We start from the raw sequence: 23,004 nt of genomic DNA, 5'->3' as shown, positions 1-23,004 counted from the left end.
CACGCTACAGTGAAAGGTTACTTTGACCGCTTGTACCAGCAATATCATTCTTTCAGTCATTACCTGAAACTCATGACCATAGGTGAGGGTAGAGATGCAGACTGACTGGCAAAGTGAGAGCTTTGCCTTCACCAATACAGATCGGTATAATGACCACATGCCTGCACTTAGCGCCCCTATTTGTCTGTCAATCTTACCATCCTTTTTCCCCTCACTTTAGAACAAAACCTCAATTTACTTAAACTCCTCGACTTGAGGCAGTAACTCACCTCCCACTCAGATAGGACAGTTCACCTTTATCTTGCTGAGGACCATAGCTTCAGATTTGGAGGTGCTGAACCTCATCCCTGACACTTCACACTCAGTCACAAACCACCCCAATGTGTGCTGGAGTTCACAGTTTCATGGGCTAACTGTTATTATTTGTTTTTACTAAATCCCAAAAATGGAAACAAATTTTTAAAATCATTCAAAATTTAACAACACAAACATGCTTACTCTGTTGTTTTGGTTATTGAACGTGGCACCAGTGCATAAGATGGTCATGTTACCAGAACAATAAAAAACTTGGATCTGCTATGAATGCAAAGTAGTAGATAGATAGATAGATAGATAGATAGATAGATAGATAGATAGATAGATAGATAGATAGATAGATAGATAGATAGATAGATAGATAGATAGATAGATAGATAGATAGATAGATAGATAGATAGATAGATAGATAGATACTTTATTAAGTATTAAGCCAGTTTATTAGTAGTAGTAGAAGCAGCAATGTTGTCATGTATACTGAGTCCAGTGAAATTGTTACTTGCATGTCTGACCAATGTTAGTTAAAAAGGAGTTATGTTGGGCCCTAAACCCAATTACTCACTTAGGCAACAAAGCATTCCTTTCTCACCTTCTTCAGCACTCCTTCCTACACTTTCTGACCTCTTCATTCCGTAACAGTTAAGACCATTGACCAACACTCCTAAAGGCACCAGGCTGCATGAGATAATGGCTGGATGGAAGGCAGATTACTGAATTACTTCCAGGAAGATCCTGAGAACTAGTTGTTGGGGTTTTAAACAACATATATAACCTCTAGGTCGGTGGACACAGAATTTCCTCAAACAGTCCTAGTGTGCCTGTATGTCATGACCTTTTGGTTTTGACCCCGCTTTGTTCTCTGACTTTGTTTCTGACATCCCCTTTTGCTTTTGGTTGCTAGAAATCTGTTCAGTTAAGAATTCTTACCAGGTGTACCTTCCACATACACTTCCTCTCTGCAAATTCCCATGGTGCCATAAAACTGTATTTCTGGACTAAAAGCATCATAGAGTATTATAGTATATCCAGGATTTTATCCCTGAATTTAGTGTTTGTTTTTGTTATTTATTTTAATGTCTTTTTGTATATTTAGAAACATTAATCCCATATTACTTAAATATGGATTTGTTGTGTGTTTTGCTGGAGGGGCAAAAGCAGATGGAGAGCCAAAAGAGAGATGAGTTATTTCTATCATGGTGGCAGTTTCTAAAACTAAATGACATTTTAAAAAGAGTGAATTTGGAATAAAGCTCAACAAATGGTTTTGGGGGGCAGGTGTGAAAGGTATTGTGTGCCCCCATTGGTCTGAAGTATGGCTGTTTGGGATTGGTTTGAATTAGAGGCCATTCTGTAGTACAACACCCTGTTGGTGTAAGGATTTGGAAAAAGAATGTATAAATTTGGTTGCTTTACCCCTCAATCTCTCTCTCAAACCATTATGATGGAGTGTCTCACACACCATGGACTGAAAAGAAGACCGCACTGAGAAGCACAACTTGGCAGCCATACTGAGACAGGCATGTGGCCTGTTCTGAAGAAAGCTGATTAAAAATGACTTAACTAGAGACATTTTAAGTAACTAACAAGTCCGTGTGGCGCCTGAAACTACACATCAGCATTTATCAGGTTGTATGGTTGCCAGTATTCAAATCTACTTTTCTTATTGTTATTATTTTATGAATATTATCAATAATACATTGTTTAAAGTTGCAACTTAAGTCCTACTTGTCTTTTACTCTATGTAATTGCCAAAGGTTATAGATGTAGAAGGGAAGGTGGGGATGTTATAAAGGACAATACCTTGTAAACAGTGGTAAGTCTATGGGATTTGAGGCATTCTGACAAAGGTTACATATTAATAATACAAAAGGAGAAAGTAGAGTAATGTAGAGCTCTACCAAGACAAAATAGGTGTTAAGTTAGGAAGTTAGGAAAAGAAACACTGGAAAGTTTAAACTTTAACTCATCCCTGCATATTCAACATAATTATTCAATGTAATCATAATTATACTAGAATAATTCCTACCCTCACCTATGGTCACAAGATTTGGGTAGTGACCGAAAGAGCAAGATCGTGGATACAAGCAGCTGAAATGAGTTTTCTCTGCAGCGTGGCTGGATTTTCCCTTAGAGATAGGGTGAGGAGTTCAGTTATCCGGGAGAGACTTGGAGTAAAGTCACTGCTCCTCCGCATTGAGAGGAGTCAGTTGAGGTGGTTCAGGCATCTGGTCAGGATGCCCCCTGGACGCCTCCCTAGAGGGGTGTTCCAGGCATGTCCCACTGGGAGAAGGCCACGGGGCAGACCCAGGACACACTGGAGGGATTATATCTCCTGGCTGGCCTGGGAATGCCTCGGGGTCCCCCAGAGGAGCTGGAGGAGGTGGCTGGGGAGAGGGAGGTGTGGGCTTCCCTGCTTAGGCTGCTGCCCTTGCAACCTGACTTCGGATAAGCGGTGGACAATGGATGGATGGATGGATGGATGGATGGATGGATGGATGGATGGATGGATGGATGGATGGATGGATAGTATTAAACCATTTCAGGGAAAATATTTGGATGCCCTTAGGTAGGCAGTAAAAGCCTTTCATATTAATACTCTATATAATCCACTTTCTAAAATGTTTGGATTGCAGATTTCAAGTGAATAACTAGCAGATAAAATAAACCTGTGGGCACCAGAGTGTTCCATAGTTGATGTTGTATGAGGTTGCACAATAAAAAATTGCCATTAAATAAAAAATTAGCTAATGAAATTAAATGCACTGCAAAAAAAGCGAAATTGAGCTTGGTGTAGGACAGACTGATGAAGAGTGCACAGTTTAGCCAGCATATAAATTAAAGAGACTATATGCACATACAAGGTAAAATCAAAGCCTGGCCATTATAAAGTAATTTTAAAGATGGGTTGTTTTTTAATACCAGTCTTTTAGTTTTAGATGTTGTGGTATTTGTTGTTGAATTATGTGATTAAGCAGTACATTTAAGAATATTTTCTATAATGCGGTGCTAAAAATTTAGGAAGCAACAAGGTCAGTCTAAGCACTTAAACATCAAGAGAACTGCAGCTCATCAAGGAATCAACATGAGGCGCCCTGAGTGACAGGGATCATAAAGATTTTTATCGTTAGAACCATACTGTTAGCCGGACGTGTTGTCTAAACAGCTGATGCATGCTCACATCTCTCGGAATATCTAAGGGGAAGTCCGTCGGCCGAAACTTTAATTTACACCGACGCTCCGCTCCAGTGCCAGGAGAAACACATCTGTGATCAAAGAAAATCAGCCTTTCCCAACCTGAGGCGTAACTCACATATTTCATTTCAATTTCTACGTAACAGTGGTTTTACTCTAAAAATAGCCCTCTCTGCCAAGCACCTTTCAATTGAATGATTTTTTATTTTACGACTCACCTACCAAATGGCACCTAAATATTTTCACTCTGATGGAATGGACGGCCTATTCTGATATAATTCTAATCACAATGGGAAAACCAAATCATTTTGCTTGTAAATAAGTTTTGAAAAAGAATTAATTTCCTAAAAATAACAAGATCCCATTGGCAAATCTGAACAGGTAATACTAGACTCTAAATTGGGCTTCAGCCTTCATAACAGCTTTGTCCACTAGCAAGAACTTAGCATGTAAGGACGATAACTTAGTATGCACTTATAAATCCAATCTGCAGACTTCTGCCATTAATGTTCATACTTAAAACTTAATTTTCTAATGGATCTTAATCAAATAGCAGTGATTACACTAATGGCCTAATGAAGCAGCGGAATTATGAAGAACATTTCATCATTTTCTGTTTCAAGTATATTACGATTTCTAAACACTTCAGTTTACAAGCATCTTAAATAATCAAATCAAGCAATGTGTTGCTTTGAACTGAGTTTTTTTTAGAGTTTATTGATAAAAATAATAGTTAAAGTAGTCAACACAATTCCATCCATCCATTCCTAAACTTATTTGATCCAGTTCATAGTCTCAACAGGGCTAGGGACACTCCTGACAAGAACCATTCACATGTACACCTGTGGTCATACATACAGGGTCAGTCATACAGGTATGGCTTTGGGACGTGAGGAAAACATGCAAATTAAAAATAAAACAGGGCAAGAATTCAAGCCCAGGCCTCTAAACCCACTAAAAAGCACAACCCACAAGTCTCCTTCCATTGATTTTCCGGAATCTATCCTGACCCACAAATGTGCACAAACTATGAACTAACTCTGTATTAGTTTCTATCTATTAATTTAAAAAATGCACTGAAAATGCAAATACATATGTGAGTATTGGCAGCAGAAAAAGAGAGGTCAAATTTATTGCAATACATGAGCAGTCTACCAGATCTCATTTAAGGAGCAACCACAGTGCTACCAATACTGTTTTTGTCCAATATCTGTTGCTACAGTACAACAGAAACAGTGTTTATTTATTTTAGCACTTTTGACAAAAAGACATTGTCACAGAGCAGCTTTACTTATTTCTATGCTGAAACCCCCAGACAGCAAACTCAGGGCAATAATGGCACAGCGAATTTCATTAAAATAATAGTTGAAGGAAACCTTGAGAGGAACAAAGTCTCAAGATAAACAGCCTATGCTCCTCTGGGCAGCACAGAGCTTATGAAAAATGTACAGATAGAAAACAAGTTGGAAGATGTATATGTGGCATAACATTTAGGTGTGTTTGGGATCTTAGCTAACTGTTTATTAAATATTTTAGCACAATGGGTGCTATTCAAAAATGGTGATAACCAAATAAAATTTAATTTATCAGTAGGATACGTAAAATACATTTTACAATATGTAGTGGAAAATTGAGTCCAAATTGACTTTTGGTGGCTGAAATGTCTTTTGAAAAACAGTAGATTCCAAATTAAGTGAGGTAAAAATTGCCTTGACTGATGTACTTGTGTTGGTTGTTGATCTTGGGAGGGTCGGTGACTAATTTTATTTCATATTTCTTAAACATAAAATTTCCAGAAGTACTAAAAGGAGAGTAAATTTCCATGATGAAGTCTGTAATAGTAGTAGGGTGTTGTACCGTGTTAGCCATTATGGATGCAATGAGAAGTCATGCAAATTGACACCTTTGAGCCTAACAGAAATTATTGAACTAAAAGATTTTGAAGTAATTGAAAGAGCAGCAACGTTGCGTGAGCAGCCGAGAACTTAGGGTCCCATCAGCTGCTTGCACGTACAATTTACAGCTGTTTCAATAAGTTGTACTGGGGCCATCAGATGCGTAAAAAAGGAGAATTTACAACTTGACAGAATAAATTAATCAGTAATTAACATAAATCAGAATATTTCTCTCTTTTAAGACAGATGATTTTGGAAATATTCTAATGTCTTTTAAACAGGAGTTTTAGAAACGTAAAAAAAATGTATATAGCGAACTCTCAATGAAAGTGTAACTTCTTTAACAAACTACCTTGGGGAAGGAGTGCACCAAATTTTAGGTAATCTGGTCTGCGGATCATGCGAACAGACAGAAATGCAAATAGACAGACATGACAACAACAATTGGTGCTTTTCAATTTTATGTGAACGCACCTAATACATCTAAACTGTGTTACACTGTAAAAACAAATCATTTTAATTCATTCATGTCTCACAATATTGAAAAAAAAAAATACATGAAGCAACTAAAGTCCATTCAGACACGCACCTCCAGGTTCAGGAACAGTTTCTACCCAACTGCAATCAGACTCATGAGCAATCAGTAACCTTGTGTCACCTCCACTGCTACCTGCACATATACTTCTGCCACTGTCTCTATTTATTCCTGGGATTCTGGTTTTATTTATTTACTTATTTATATTCATTTATTTATTGTGTGTCGGTTTTTTTTTTTTTTATCTATGTTCACTGTCTGCGGGGGCACATGCAAGCAAGCATTTAATTATACATGGTACTTGTACTTGTACACATGACAAAAAAGAATTGAATTGAATTGAATTGAACATATTTAGAAACTTCAGTTTATTACCTATGGCAATAATCTCTACTTAGATGCTGAATTTGATGATGGGGGCAGGAGTGAGAATTGACAGCACTAATAATGTCACTGGCATCTTAAATGTAATTTTTTACTATGGAATGAGTATGAATGATGTCTTGTCTTGTTATGTGGTTCACATGTTTTGGCAGTGAAAACATTGGGGTGAGAAGACTTCAAGTTATTGGGCAGTTTGATTGCAGAATACTTCAAATGAAGCACTTCCTCTTCTGATTCTGTTAGTCCAATGCACAGTATCTCCAAACATTTCCATACTGAAATTATATTTTATATGGTTCTTGCACAACACCTTAGAAATATTTCTGATAGGTATGCTTCATGTCTATTAGTGTATGTCAGCAAAACAGTGAATGTCCTCATTATAAATGACTGCTGATATTTTCTCCAGGAATGCTGTTAAATGGAGTGTTTGTTTTCTTTTCTTCCACTGTCAACTGGCCATATCTCAGTTCTTATGTTTGACACCTGAAATTGATTACTCTGTTTACATTGCTATGTGTGTTTATGTATGTTAATGTACGATTATGAATTTCATTAGAATAGTTGTAAATCTTTGCAAATGTTTAGAGCTTTTAGACAAAAATAAGCTGAAATGAACTGAAAAGTAGATATCAAAAATACATTTGGCACAATTTTAAACACTGGAATTCACCAAGACCATTCATGACCCCTTGGTAAACACCTGTGTTCACCTATGACTGAACAACTAACCCAACAGAGCTGATCGACAAAATTATACTAAAGCATTTAAAAGAATTAGGTGACATAAATGAAACTGACACTGAAAGTTAACCAAGTACTCCACATGGGTTTCAGGAGATATCAGACATCCATGAAATGTACTAGAAAGAGGGCTGAAGTACAGGCTGGTAGATCTGAACACATTATAAACTTCAGTAACAAAAAGAAAAAAAATGGAAGGCAGAAATTAAGTTTAAAGAACTTGTCAATCTAAAGCTTAAACACAACCTTGTTCATCTGTTGGACAATTTTTACATTCAGTTCTGGCACTGTACACGTAATTGCAGTTTCTCTGTGGGGAGCCACATTTTTGTCCAATACACAGGTCAACAGGTCATTTTCATCAGAGATAATTTTATGTGCATTTTGTAGTGTTTTTCATTCTGATTTCAAGTTGTTTAGTTTTTCTCTAGAACGTCTAGTTTTTGTGAGGAAGCTAATTATAAATTGCATGATATTTGTTATAATTAGCCTAAGTATAATACAAGATTTAACAACAATTGTGTGTATTTTTATGTTACAAATGGCATTAGCTGCGATTGATTTCAGTTATTATCATGCCAAGAAATTCTATTACTCATCCAGACAGTTTCTGTTATGTGTGAGATTCATTTATGACAAAGCACAACGTTGACCTATTACCGCAGATCTTAGTAAGATATACAAATTGCACTTCAGCTGGCCACTTGGTGACTAGGATAAATCTTGAGATCCATGCTCCCCATGTCATCTGTACTATTTGTTCAAATTGACTGTGTGACTGGCTAATTTGGCGAAGGGCAGTGATGTCATTTGCAATACTGATGGTGTGGAGGAATTCACAAGATCATCTTCACGATTGCTACTTTTGCCACGTGAATACAAGTGGATTCTCAGTTAAAATTAAGCACAAAATTGTATATTCTAGCCTGGATTCTGCAATCAGGCCTCTCCATATCAAGCTAGGCTTGAATAAGAAACTTGTAAAGGCCATTGGTAAAGCAAACTCACATGGGTTTTCAGTACCTTGTTGAGAAATTTCCAAACATAAGCACTGTAAAATTGAAGAAAGGGATATTTATAGGTCCACTGATCAAGTCCGTTTTGCAGGATGATGGTTTTAAACAATCTCTCTCAGCATCTGAGCTAGAAGCTTGGTAGGCATTCAAGTGGCTCTGTGATAATTATCTGGGTAGCCGAAAATCTCATGCATACAAGGAAGGAATTGAGGATCTGCTTGATTCATACCAGAAACTTGGCTGTCGGTCGTCATTGAAAATACACTTCTTGCACTCACATCTACAGTTCTTTCCAGAAAATCTTGGTATGGTAGGTGACAAGCAAGGAGAATGTTTTCACCAGGACATTCATTTAATGGAGAGTTGCTACTTTAAGGTTTCTGGAATTAGAGTATGATGGCCGACTACTGCTGGATGCTCTACTACAACAATCCAGACACCGTGTACAAAAGAAAATCCTAATTGAAAGTATTTTTGGAGAAAGAGTGGTAGCTGGCTGCCACCATTCAGTATATCTATGCCACAGTATGTGCCTATTTGACTTTGCTCTGAAGATATTGAAACATTTACTTCAACGGTACTTACGTTTTAGTGAAAACTTCATGCAAGTACACTTTAAACTAACATTACTCATACCTCAAAAATTGATGTTACGGGAAAAGAATGAAAGTGCATCTGAAATCAGCTTGAAAGACTGTTTAAGGAAAATGTGTTGTGGTCTCTGATGATTACCAAAAACAATTTCTTGTTGTCTTAAAATTAGAGGTAGATATTACTTGTTCCTTATAAATTCTGATACATTCTGGCCTTTGTTACATTCAAATGCTTTACCAATAGGAGAGCACAACTGTATCTTTGTACCTACTGGCACATTTGAAGGAAGGTATTCGAATTTCACTGGATTTCAAAGGTTTGCATGAATATTTAAACATTTACTCCAGTCATCCTGGAAAGATACATGTGACATTACAGATAATTTCCACTTACAGTGATTTCCACTTTTACAAAGTTTGACTCAAAATTTAATGCAATTTACTAAAATATCAGCTCTGGAAGAGAGAAACAAGTTACTAATTGAAGGCCAGGGCTTTGAATGATAGAAATGATGCTGGGAATCCACCATAGAAAATGTCTGTTAAACTGTGAAAATGTGCAACCTTTTAATCTCTTAGTACAATCATTAAAATAGCATTACAATTATTATCTCTTTGTAAATCAGTTATAAAATCTATTAAAGGATGACCCCACTGGAGCTCAGAAATGAGCAAAACACATAAAATACCTCCTGGGCAGCACTTGATCCCAGTTCTTAGCATATAGTTTGGCAGCCTGAGTCATTACTGGCCACCAGTTTTGCTTATTATTTAATTTTAAGATTCAGGCTATTCCTATTAGGTCCCTCACTTAAAAAAATGACGTCCACTGTTATTAATAGTGTACATTTACACAAAATTCTTCAGATACAAAAGGTAGTCCTATAGAAGTACCAAGGATAAGTGATTGACATGAGCTTAAGCTCATCAGTTTGAGTCTTCAAGATAGAATTACAATATATCTTGAAGAAAAATAAATTTATGAACAATATGTCATTATCATTAAATTCCTATGACAGAACATCTGCCCTTTGCATTTGTATTACTTTGTCTGTATAAAAGTAAAACTAGAAGTGATGTGATGGTTATCTGGCCTGTCTTTGGCCCTGTCAGAACTTTTCTAGGATGAAAAACAAAGTGGTGCTGCTGCACCCTACACCCTGGCTCTAAGCCTAACTAGGAAATGCTAACAAAAGCCCTACAAAGCAATCCACAAGGTGAATCTGAAGTTCTGCTTTCCTCAAAAGAGAAGAAAAATTCCACATACAAAAAAAAGAAGACAACAAAAAATTCATAAAATAATGGAAGGTTGTACTTAAATAAAAATGTGGTGAAACTGAAAAGCAAAACACAAACAGGAATCACAAGCAATCTCGAAAATAAACTAAAAAGTGTGAAACCTCATGAGTTCATTTTCATTCCCATTTTCGAATCCAATTAATTTTTATGATGGTAAAAACAACAAAACAATAGTTAGTCCCTTCCAGGCAATTCTTCCACTTTTACAAAGTTAACTATATAGCTACAAGTTTTTAATTATTTATTTAAAGTGTTTTTCTTCAGCAGAGATGCTTCTTAAAAATTAATGAATTTTGTTCAAACAGACAGTCACTGAAACAGAACAGGTCTGACACCAACATCTAATGCATCAACATCAATCTCAAAGTACTGAACGGAATCAAAGTCTTTTATAATCTATACTGTTATGAAATATTTGTCTAACCAAACAAAACATGCTTCTGGTAATTGTATTGCATTAAATTAGAGATCTGCAAGTTACTGATTTTCCAGTCCCACTCCCAAATGCTCCTGACAGAATATAATCCCGTCCCCAGACGCTCCAGAAAAAATTCCATCCCATTTCTCTCTGCTCCCACCTTCTCTCCCCTGCACCCGTTAAAAAAATGAAAATTAAAATAGTTCCATGTTTTTGTGTTTTTCCGCTGAAAATGTTTAAAAGGTTTTACTAAGTAGTTGAATATAAACTATGGTAATGCAGACTTCTACCTTAGGTGATATTTTAGTCAATGAAGACATAAGGGAGCCACCTGAGTTTATGTTACTGAATTCTGAGGTGGCCAATTAAGGACATTTTTTAAAATTTACTTGGGTTTGTTAAAAAAATCCTTCTTCAGGAAGTTTGTAACCTAAAACAGAACTGATGACATGTGGAATACAAATGTTTCAAGTTTAATAAATAAGTTACATTGTCTATTATGTTATATATGTGAGCGGCAATACAGTATGTGAAAAGCAAGTATTGTATAGAATGCCTGGGAAATCTATAGAATGTGTGAGGTTTTTAGGCAAAGCATGAAATGTCTGTGTTACTTTAATATGCATTATACTTTCCCTAGGCATTGTATATAATATCTAGGCATTATATTGAAGGACAAAAACTTTTTGCCTTTTGGCATTGCATAGAATGCCTAGGAAATGTTTGAAATTTTAATTGTTTCATACTTTCACATCACATTTTTGGCACTCTATAGATTTCCTAGACATTCTACACAATGCCTAATTACACACATTGATGGTAATATATATATATACTATATAAGCTGGTGTAAATCAGAATGCCATTCTTATGCATAATAAAGCACACTCCAAGTAAACATCTAAATAAGAGCTGAAATACCCCTGGGTATTTGAGTTTATGTAAGGGTCTGTAATTATGTGCATTTCATGTATTACTGTTGTTTTTGAATTATTGGTTTTCATATATATATATATATATATATATATATATATATATATATATATATATATATATATATATATATATATATATTTCTATTATGTTCATAATTGTATATTGTCCCTTTAACTGTGCTTCCATCCTTTGTGTGTTATGGGTAGAGCCCCAGGAAGGCAGGGCTACCCTGACACTTCTCCTTCTGAATCCTTCCTCTGACTATTTAAGGCCACGACTGAATAAGCTCAAAACAGAATCAAAACAGAAGAACATTGTTCTTGTGAAGGAGTTTTCTGAGTATTGTTAATTTGTTGGATTTTCTGGTTTTCTTGATTTATTTTGCTTCTCTTTTTGTTTTTTTCTACTGGACTGTGGATTTAATTTGTTTGCTTAGGATTGCCTTTTAGGCAACTCCTTTATGTCTGTTTTTGCTCTTTTGAACATTTGCTTGTATCTTCTATTCTTTCTTATAACACCATTGTTTATAAAGATTCCTTTTTTTTCCTATTCATATAAATGGAAGGTTTATGATTATCCTTCTTCTTGTGGGGCTTTTGTTATATTTTGGGACTTTTCTATTTATTTAACTCAGCTTTAAATCTGCAGCCTGCAGTTAGCAGTTCTGAAGCTAGCTGGATTGGTCATGAGTCTCCTTGGGTTGATTGTTTGGTTTGTGGCTCTGTCTTCATGGTCCTTTTACAGGGCCTTACAACCATTTTGCTATGGTTGGGACTCCTAATCACATAAGTGGAAATTATGAAAGTTAACATACAAAACAGAACTTAGGTTTGTAATTTAGATAAAAAATATAGCATACAGACAATCATCTGAAAATAAAACTCTAAATTCCGACAAAACCAAAAAATTAACTGCAGCAATTGTTTTAATTTCTCCCAGTTTTTCTAAATGACTCCTGTTGCCTAGTAACCAGGGTCCCTACCTGGATTAATGTGTACCAACAAAATCCATGTGTGGTGCACAGAACATGTGTTATCAATGTGTGAGAACAAAACTTTGCGTGCAGATTGTAAACAAAAGCAAAAGCCGTTGTAAATGAAACCAACAATATATCACCTCAGGCACTGTTTGTTGGTACAACAGGTTAACAATCGTTGTGGAATGTTTTATTTGTACACTGCATATTGCACATTGTCTTTTATAGCCAAAGGTGAGGCCTAGAAAAGAGGGCTCAGAACATTGATGGATGCATATGCACATTTTTACTTTGTGTTTAGATTTTATTTTGCCTCTCCATTACACTGTCATGGAAAAGGTGGCTTCATAAAATGCATGAATGGATGTTACAACAGGAACAATATGATGCAAAATTGAAATATATTTGCTATATTGGAAAATACAACTTGAACCTGTAAAAATTCAAATGGGACAGCCTTGGCTTCATAATTCGTTTAATATATTGACCTTTTTTGCAATTTATCCAAGGCAAAACATTAAGCAGAATTGTGTATGTTTTTTAATGAAATCCATATACTGAATATTTAATTTAGTTCAATGTGTTTTCCAAATCAAACACTTGAAGCATGCTAATAATAATATTTACTAGCAAATTTAGAAAAACACACTGTAAGACCAGCATGCAGTAATCAATTACATGACACTTAATAAAATAAACAACCTGAAAGGTTATAAAGCTACAGTGATATTAATAGCTTTAGATTGTAACTACTATTTTCCCTTGTTTATACTTGTTTAGATAGTTGACATTATTATTATAATGAGCCTAATTATTAGTTAGATGTGGAAGCTCCCATGTCAGCACTGAAATAAGGGATGTCTGTGCAGAGCTAGTAGACTGTGCATTCTGTTGTATGTTGTGTCAGCACATTTTCAACCCCCTTTAATTTCTGTATTATTTGTTCACTCCTTCAGAAATATCCATCATTTTTTTCTGTCTGGCTAAATATGAACAATTTGTTATAGAGAAACATGCTGCAAACAGCATTATTTTACAGTGTTATAAAATTGCTCAAATGTTGAGGAATTTTTCACTTGGGCAGTATGTTGCTAGTTGTCTTATCTTTGTAATTCCCATGCTTTAAATTATCATGAGCTGTTTGTGATGGATGTATTTGTTAAGTACTGTGCTTCAATGACAGGCAGCCTCAAATAACAGCATTTGAATAAAGTGTAGTTAAGCTCAAATCAGGTCTACTCCTCTACCTCCTGACACTGTAAGGATTGACGAGAAATGACCTCCACTAGTCCAAATGCTTATGTATTTGGATCTGCATTTCTGGCTTGTTTCAGTGCTTCCTGTACTGCAGCTTTCTTTTCTGTTGTTTTCTATAGACAGATATTGTGTAGTAGTTTATAAAGACAGCAACTTTTCAGAAGAGATGTTGGAGAGACCAATGCAGGGCACATTTCCCTGTGGTCTGTCTGTGAGTGCAGTGACGGAGGTATACTGTGTTGTAAATATGGTGCTGTCCTTTAGATAAGATGTAAAACTGACTTTCTGTGGTCATTAAAGATCCCTGGGCTCCCCCCTTACACAGTAGGGTGCATCCTAATGCCCACGACCTAGTCATTCTGTCCCCTTAATCATCCCCTCTCTCTAAATGGCTATCTCTCTCACCCGTTAATCACCTAATATTCATTGTGTGATAATCGTTTCATGGCTGCTGTTTCATCATCCAGGTGAACGCTGCAATATGGTGGTGACTGAAGTGGCTTCCCACTCTTTATGGAAAGCACTTTGATTAGTGAGAAAAAGCGCTATATAAATGTAAGGAATTATTATTCTTAGTGAAATAGTAAACTGCTTTTCACCCAGGTGAATCAACTGTACAGATTGTCTTTTTTTGAATATGTATGAATTTACTATAAAATTACTGGATCAAGTGCAAAAAAAAGGTGCGCCTCAGTTAAAGATATACAATTCCCAGTTTGATGTAAATGTGAACAATCCAAGAAAATTGACAAATAAAGCATGCAAAATGTTGCTTTGTCCTTTTTGTGCGTGAGCTGATGTTCGAGCAAATAATCAATTGTGGTAGACTTGTTTGATAGTTTCTTGCTTCTGCATGTTTCTCTTTTTCAAGACTCATCCCTAGAGACTTAAATTATGATATTGTATATAGATTCCCTCAGGATCAATAAAGTATCTATCTATCTATCTATCTATCTATCTATCTATCTATCTATCTATCTATCTATCTATCTATCTATCTATCTATCTATCTATCTATCTATCTATCTATCTTACCCTTATACTAATTACATAACTATGTTTCATAACATCGTATGGATTTATTTATTTACTTAGTTACTTATTCATTAATGTTCTTACCTAATCTAATTTGTTTTTTCTTTTCTTGTAACTTTCTCTTTGATATCTTGTAAAGCACTTTGAGCTATAATCTTTGTATGAAAGTGTGCTATATACATTAATGTTGTTGTTCTGTACTACATATACTACATGTTAAAGCACTGCAACTACAGTATATTCTGGCATGGCATGTTTTCATTTCCAATTAGACAATGATATTAACTTACTTTAGTTATTCTGTTAGACAATCAGTCAGAAGGTAGATGCTGTGCTGCCTTGTCATGTTTCTCCTGAAGTCATTAGGCAGATTTGTTCATTTGCATGTTTTGAGTACTGAAATCTTCAGTACCAACTCTCTTAACGGCAGTCCTTTTCACCTCCTTTTGATGGGGTGTGACACATTGTTTATTTTAGATAGATATCTGCAGCATCTTATTGCAATTAATATTTTCACAAACATACCTGCCAGTTTTTTCAACTTTGCATTGACTCTGATATTATTGTTGAAACTGAACAACAGAGAACTCACTGGCAACGTATCATTCACTTTGACTGCTAATCCATTGATGTCTTAGAATGCCAATGTATAACCTGATGTTTACAGATTATGTTTATTTTTAACGCGTGCAATGTGCTCTCTGCACATGCAACACATATCTTTAACAGAGGTCTTTTTTAGGAGACTATTCGGCTGTAGACAGTTTATCGTAATCAAATGCCTGTTCTCTGTCTAGTTAATTAGAGACCACTGCTCTTTGCAGTTCAAAATCACCGCTCCTACTTTGAGCACCACCTAATGAGGCTTTAGATTGTTTTATAAATGTGAGCCGTCTAATTGTTCACGCCTAGTTTTAAGAACAATTCACTCATGGTTGTCTCCAGACATGTATATTATACGTCTGGCTCAGTGATACTAGATATTGATATGCAATTTGACAAGGAAACTATACTGAAATCTCATCTTCCCTGTAAAATGAACTGAAAAGGGAGAAGGTTGTTGAGCATAGGTGGTAACAGTTCTGTAATTTCCTAAAAGTTTTCCATGTGGTAAATGCTGAAATCGATTTTATTCACCCTCCTACTAAGTACCCCTGCCTATTTATTGTTCTATTTCTTTTTTTCAGCTAAAAGACCTGTAACTTCTTCTGTTTGTACTAACCTCATTCTCACCCCAGCTAAGGTTTAATACAAATTTACAGCATCACAGGGTGGGCTTTCCAATTTACTGATAGCTTGTTTTCTACTTCTGTGGTGGGTTGGCACCCTGCCCAGGATTGTTTCCTGCCTTGTGCCCTGTGTTGGCTGGGATTGGCTCCAGCAGACCCCCGTGACCCTGTGTTCGGATTCAGTGGGTTGGAAAATGGATGGATGGATGTTTTCTACTTCGACCATTCTCTGCTTTCACTACACTGCTGCCTTTCCAATTACAGATTTGTTCCTCTATTGTTTAATCTGCAGACGCTAGACATATTTTAATTCAACTTTTTGTTTAATCTATCCAAAACTGCAAGGCATACTGGTGCATCTTAGACACTTCCATAAAACATAAAAATCTGAGACATTCCCCTCTGAATTATGATCTCATCAGACTTCTTAAAATTATTTCCTCTGCATTGTGAACTACTTTTTCTGGTCTAGTGCTTCTGACCTCAATGCTGTTTTTGAAATCATCGAGTACAACAGTCAGAAATGTCTGAATTATGTTGAATGAACTACCATTTGTGACTCCGTGATGTGTTTCAACCTCTCCAAGAGAAAGCAGTTACTTTTCTTTAGAGGAAAAATCAATTCCTCACAGTCTGTCTCCAGGAACAATTGTCGAGACTCACTTTTTTAGATCATACTGTACCTCTATAACAGAAGTCATCAAGCATTAAACTTTTAAGGTAAAATGCTTTATTCAAAAGCTGTCTGTTGCTGGACATTAGCGTTTGTCATTGTGTATGCCCGGTGGAATGGGTGTCTGGTTGTGGCCCAAACTGCAGGTCAAAGGGGATACTACAGGGCAAATGGAAATCTACCAGATCACCAGAGGGCAGCCAGCTGGTCTTCTCTATTATGTTTGAGCCCTTGCTGTATATTATGAAAAACAGACAGGTGGGGGTTACCTTCACTTTTAAATAAGAGCTGTGGCTCAGGACGTTTGGAATAATTGTAGCCATAGGAGTGAGCACTAGGAGAGAAGCCTTTCCAAAGTATAGTTGCGACTCTGGAAGTGCTCAGAGTCTTCATCTTTCAAAGGCCTTTCTGACCAGACCTCTAGTGAACCTGAAGTTCAGAAATGTTAGATAGACAATAGTACATCTAGAGGAAAGTACAGAGGCCTGGAGTATGTAATATAAGGAATTTGAGGTGTGGAAGGAGCTGGTATACAGGTGGGAATTGAATATTCTACTCTGCTACATATTGCCTGATGTATAGGTAAGGTCAGAGCGGCAGTATGATTTATTGATTTTTGTTTATTTTGTACTTGGTTTCATCTAGTATTAAATAACAAAACACCCTTTTATTTACTTTAGACTTCTTTGCATTCATTCTGGTTTTAGAGATTGCTCAGGAGTACCCCCTATCTTATACTCCACCTTCTTAGTGGTGCCACCCCCACTTCCTGGTAATTAACAAAACCAATTTGTGACATTCAAAGGGCAACTATACAGAACATTTTTTTTAGTTAGCAACTTTATCATGTCTAGATGTGCCTCTAAAGCATTTATGTCTGTTGTTCACTCTACAACAATCTGAATAACACTTCATTAGACATGATAAGACAGTAAAGGTCAGAATGATTCAAGCATTTAGTGTAATGTGAAAAATGTTGAGACACTAACCATCTAACTGACTCTGTGACCTGTTACATGTTTGAGGTGTTCATTTTCAGGCAATTAATGAGATGTAGGTGAAAGTCAACTGTAAATTAATGATATGGTTCTGGACAGATTGGGACCTGGAAAAGCAGAGCCATAGCTTTAATAAGCTTAGCTGATATGTAAAGAGGTACACACTATCTGTCTGGGGTGCAAAAACTTGGATTGGCCAAGATCTATAAAAAATCAACACCATATTCAGTAAGGGTGAACTTGTTCAGACAGCGAGGGAATGTTAGAAAATCCCTAGGGCAGCCATAGTTGGACTAGGAGATGCTCCAAAAACTGTGGTGAGGGTTAATTTCTAAAGTCATAAATGCCTAAAGGCTAAATTGTGAACGTTATCAAAAGAAAAATAGCCAGAACACAAAAAAAGACATACTTTCTCTAAAACCTAAATGTTAGACCATTAACAAAGTTGAAGGAAGAATTGCTAGAACTCGAGAACCAAAAAACGTTTATTACTGGAAGCACACAAATCAAAGTTGTTTAATCTTGGATGTTGCACTGAATGCAGTGTGAATTTATAAAAAGTAGCATTGGTGTCTTCTGGAAGTTGGGCCCCTAGCAACATTGTGCCATATAAGTTTATAAAGCTCATTTAAAAAAAAAATACAACAAAAAATAACAATAATAAAATTTCCAGCTAAATTATTAATGAAAGATAGCAAACAAGAAACACATTCTGAAATAATTCTTCTATATAAGTGCTCCTTTTTCTCTTTCCTTCCACTATCAGAGAACTGTGGACAAGTCTAAGGCCAGCCAAGGAAATTACTTTTAAGGCTGCTGCAATTACAGCGTCTAGGCAACAAGTGCTTAGTTTCTCTTGAAAACATTATATAACATTAGGATAAATGCAAATAAACATTGATACAATAAAAAGTAACAAGACTTGTGTTTTTAAAAGCAAGTTGGTATTTTGTGTGGCCTTCCTTAGAATGCAAAAATGACACCATTCACTTTGGTATATCCAAGTAGTCCTGTGGGAAACTCTTCTAAGCTTCTTTCAGGATTTGCCCATAATTCTTATTTTGACTTTGGCTAATTTTTATTTTTTTTTTCCATGTCCGTGAGGTCACATATCTTCAGTTATGTTGAGGTCAAGGCTCTGAGATAACTAGTCTTAATCCTGTTAGTGTTCTGTCTGCAGACGTCAACTCCAAGGTGTAAAATGTGGTTGTAGTGTGTTTGTGGTTATTATTGTAATGATAAAGGTGAAGTTTTGTCCAATAAGCCTTTCCAGAAAGTACACCATGATGAATCAAAATCTGTTTCTGTTTCTCAACAATCATCAAGCCTTTGAGTCAGACCAGAACCCCTACACCGTTGGCTGAAATGCACCCATAGACCATCACAGAGTCACCATTGTGCTTCATAGGAGGCTGCAGAGAAGCAATATTTTATTTCTCGGCAGTTCTTCTGCTGTCATACTGGCATCTTTGTAAACTAACAAGTTCAAATTTGGGCCTTTTCATAAGTAGATGCTTTTATCCCAAGTGACTTGCAATAGAAGTCAACATAATCAAGCAAACATAAGTCTAATGACTGTATGGATGAAAGTTTTACAGGACAAGGGTAAAAAAATTGATCATCATAAGTGGAGAGCTCAGAACAAAACATAGGCTAGTTACAATTCCTAGACAGTAAAAGCCTAACAGCTAATATCAGTTATACAGACACTCACCAAACAAGAGTCGCCAAATGGTTCTTAAACACAGTGAGGGAGCCAACATTTCAAATGGAGGTGGGCAGCTTGCTCCATCAGCTAATATCTACACATGAAGAGTCTGGACTAAGATTTGATGTTACACAGAAGTGGCATAATCAGATGCCATTCATTAGCAGACCTGAGTGGTCGAGAAGGAGCACAGGACCTCAAAAGTGTATATATATATATATATATATATATATATATATATATATATATATATATATATATATATATATATATACAGTATATATAGGCACTGACACATTGAATACTATATAGGCAAACATCAAGGATTTGTGTCACTGCAGGAAGCAAATGTAGTGAATTGAAAAGAGGATTGACATGTCCTCAACTGGTTGAACTGCTGGTTCATGTGCTGCTGCACATGACACTTGCTGGTATTCCTACTAGCAGAGAATTGAAGTAGTTCAGAAGTAACAAAACCAAAGCCTGGACCAGGTGTTGAGCTGCATATTTTGACAGTATGGTCTTATCTTGTGGATACTGTATAGAGTGAATCTGAAAGCCTGAGAGACTGTCAAAACATGGTCTCTGAAGGACAGCTGGTCATCGATCACTACCCCAAGGTTGTGTACAGACTTGGTGGATGCAATCAATAATGAGTCAAGCTGAATAGAGATTAGGTGCTGAATAGATGGATGAACTAAAACACTCCCTTGCAAGATCTTTGTTAAGACTTCTTTTCATGGTTTAAGTGTGTACTTTAGTATCAGATGACTCTGCTACATGCTGAACATACTTCATTGGATATCCTACTGCCCTATAAGGAGGTGACCTTAAAGAACTGAGCAGTCAGGCAGCTGTTTGGATATTTTACTGTTGTTTATGTCTTCAACATAACAGTTCTTTAAAATTCTTTATGACAGCTTGAACACATCTTGTTTGGTGTGCTATTGTTCAGTTCTTTTTTTTTTTTTGCCCTTTTGATACAGTTCAATAATTTTATGTCTGACAAGATGTGCTAGCTTAGCCTTTTCTAAACTTCACCTTGAGGCTCCTCACTACTTGTGTTTACCCCCCAGCCTACCCTTTGTGTGATGCAGCCCAGACCCAGACAGACGGACATCTTTTAAAGTCCAATACACGTTAATTTACAATTAGTGAAGCACAAAACCAGTGCCGCTACAGGGTTGAGCTTCAAAGCTCTAGCCCCCACAGCAACCAGGGCGGTCGCCTCCTCATGGTCTGGAGGAGGAGTGAGCCCTCCTCCAGTCCTCTTGGGCGACCCGGCAGGGTACCACCCCAAGCCGCGTGCCACACCTTGTATTTTTTAAATAATGGAATGGCTGGGGTGCAAAAACACAAATGTGTGTTAGCATTTATTCTAGTTTTACATAGGATCTTCCCAAAGAAATAAAAATGTAATGCGTAAATGAGTAGCTGTGATAATAAATTTCTTGAGTGGCATAAAACGTCCTCAAAATATGTTGGGTTTCTCCCACTTTTCCTTCTGCTTGTTATCTGAGTTCAAGAAGCACCTTCGCTCTCTCTCAAGTATACCTCTAGTGCTTTTTCCACTGACCTTTGCTATAGCATTTGAAGCCAATAATATCTCAATATTATTATCTTCTGCCTGTCTGTGCAGACTGGAGGATGCAATTCATTTGAAAATACAGGCTTTTCAAGTAACAACCTATAAGTTTAGGAATATAAATCTGTGCATGAAATGTTTAAGAATAAAGATCCTGTAAACAGCTTGACCCTCAAACTCCTCTGTGACATTATCTCACCAAAACTGTATCCTTTATTCACAAATAACAGCTCTTCAGTGATTTGTGTTATTCCCAGAGTAATCCTTGCTTAAGAGTCCAAGTCACTTCCCTCCCTGATATTAGACTTACGGTAATCCTGTCTTTCATATTCATGCCACTTGTGGACATGACTTTCTACATTAGTATCAGCAATTCATCAACACTAACTTGTGTATTTACCATTTATTTTGTTTGCTATGTAAAGTCCTAAATGATGGTGTAATACGTGAAAAGCACTACTGTATATACAACAAAAATTGACTGGCTAAACGTAATAGTGTTTTACAATATAAGAAATATTGACTCATGATTCAGGGCAGTGTACCTCATCTGACCAATTGGCTCACCATGTTAAAATTAAAATTAGAACAAACCAAAGGAGCACCTGATTCTAGTAATTATGGGGTTCCCTATAGTATGCAGTATCCTAGAAGTGTGTAAAATAAAACACAAACAAATAAACAAATAGCAGCATACAATGAGACATACAGTACATGTTTTTCAATCATACTTCTATAACACAGAAATATCACCTACCAGACACAACAGTGTAACCAATGCCTCTGGGCCGACCTCTGTCTTGGTCTATTGCTGTAATCATTCGGATAGTACTGCCCTGAAAATTAAACAGACATGTGACAGTGAAGTTGAGAAACAAAGAAATACAGAAGCAATTGGATCAGATTAACTCAAATTAACCAAAGGAGAGCAGTAAAGAAATAACAATTACTTTTATAGATGTCATCAGAACCACAAGGCTCTGCCAAGAATGGTTTGGTCACCTAACCAGGGTGTGCACTCACTAACGTTCAGGATATCTACGCCAAGCGATGTCAAACCAGGGTAAGGAAAATTACTTGTGAAACTAGCCATCTCAAAAATGGCCTCTTTTCTGTGCTATGGTCAGGTAAATGCTACGGCAGCCTAAAGCCCAGTTCAGAATGAATGAGGAGGAGCTTTTTCCCCACAGTCCGTCTGCATGTTAAATAAGGAAAGTGTCTAGAAATATATGATTCCCTATTGTTTCCTCTTTCATGTTGTTATTTAAGTCATCTAATCAGTTATTAGTTATTATTATTATTTATACACATTTATAATTCTATTAATGGTTTTTGAATATATAAAGTTATGCGTTGTTATTGTCCCTTTATATTTGTCTCAAGATACAGTCATTGAAGTTAGGCAACTAAGCTTTTCACTGGAGATTGTATTGTGATTGTAATTTTCATGTGACAAATACACTTTGATTTGATTATAGCAAATATTTTGGTACGATGAATAATAGTTTCAATGCAAACACATGTTGAGCAAAAATACAGTGAGTTGATTTACTAATTGGATTCAATAATAAAGATTTGCATAATATCAGCAAACAAGACACTTGTTTAGAGTCCACTGCAATTGCCTTATTAACTGAACACACATAAAATTTCAATTAAAAAACAAATACCTTACTGGTGGACTCATTACAGATGTGTGACATGAACCCTACAATTAATATGAGATAAAGAACAAAGAAAATCTATACTTCAACAGGCACACAAGGCTTATAGCCAAGTAAATGGAAATTCCATTAAATGCTTTTAATAAACAGTTGCTGGGGGCCTTTGCCCCAATTCTGAAAAGTCAGTGCTGTTTCTTCTTGCCCATAGATGCCAACAGGAAGTGGCAGAAGGGAAGCATGTGAGCAACCAAGTCTTGTAAGCCAACAGTGTCTCCAAGATGTTTTTGGAAGTGGATGGTAAAAAAAATGCTGGAGCTCTGAGCTGGCACACAGCTATGACAGTTCAAAAGTGTCATGTTTCAGCCAGGGTGTATTCCCTTGGCTTATGGTTATTTTCTTTTTCTCTGTCTTTTTTGTTTATTGTAAAGTATATTTTTCAAGTATGAATTGTATTTATGTATTTTTAGTTGCTATTGTTCTTTTGATTTATTACTTATGCATCATGTAGTCTCCTGTGCTTCTTGTATTTTGTGGGTGGAACCCCAAGTGGTA

General features: G+C 36.3%; 1 protein-coding gene across 4 annotated transcripts in view; it reads right to left on the bottom strand.

Moving 5' to 3' along the window:
* The window catches only part of cdh23 (cadherin-related 23), a 1,336,251-nt gene that overhangs the window by 695,924 nt on the left and 617,323 nt on the right, over positions 1-23,004 (bottom strand). For all 4 annotated transcript variants that reach the window (XM_051923904.1, XM_051923901.1, XM_051923902.1 and 1 more), the window contains exon 9: positions 21,546-21,624. In XM_051923904.1, coding sequence (XP_051779864.1) covers positions 21,546-21,624 — 79 coding nt within the window. The remainder of the gene's footprint in view (positions 1-21,545; positions 21,625-23,004) is intronic.

The sequence above is a fragment of the Erpetoichthys calabaricus genome, chromosome 2 (genome assembly GCF_900747795.2).
Source record: "Erpetoichthys calabaricus chromosome 2, fErpCal1.3, whole genome shotgun sequence".
Taxonomy (NCBI): Eukaryota; Metazoa; Chordata; class Cladistia; order Polypteriformes; family Polypteridae; genus Erpetoichthys; species Erpetoichthys calabaricus.
This window is presented reverse-complemented; position numbering and strand designations above follow the sequence as displayed.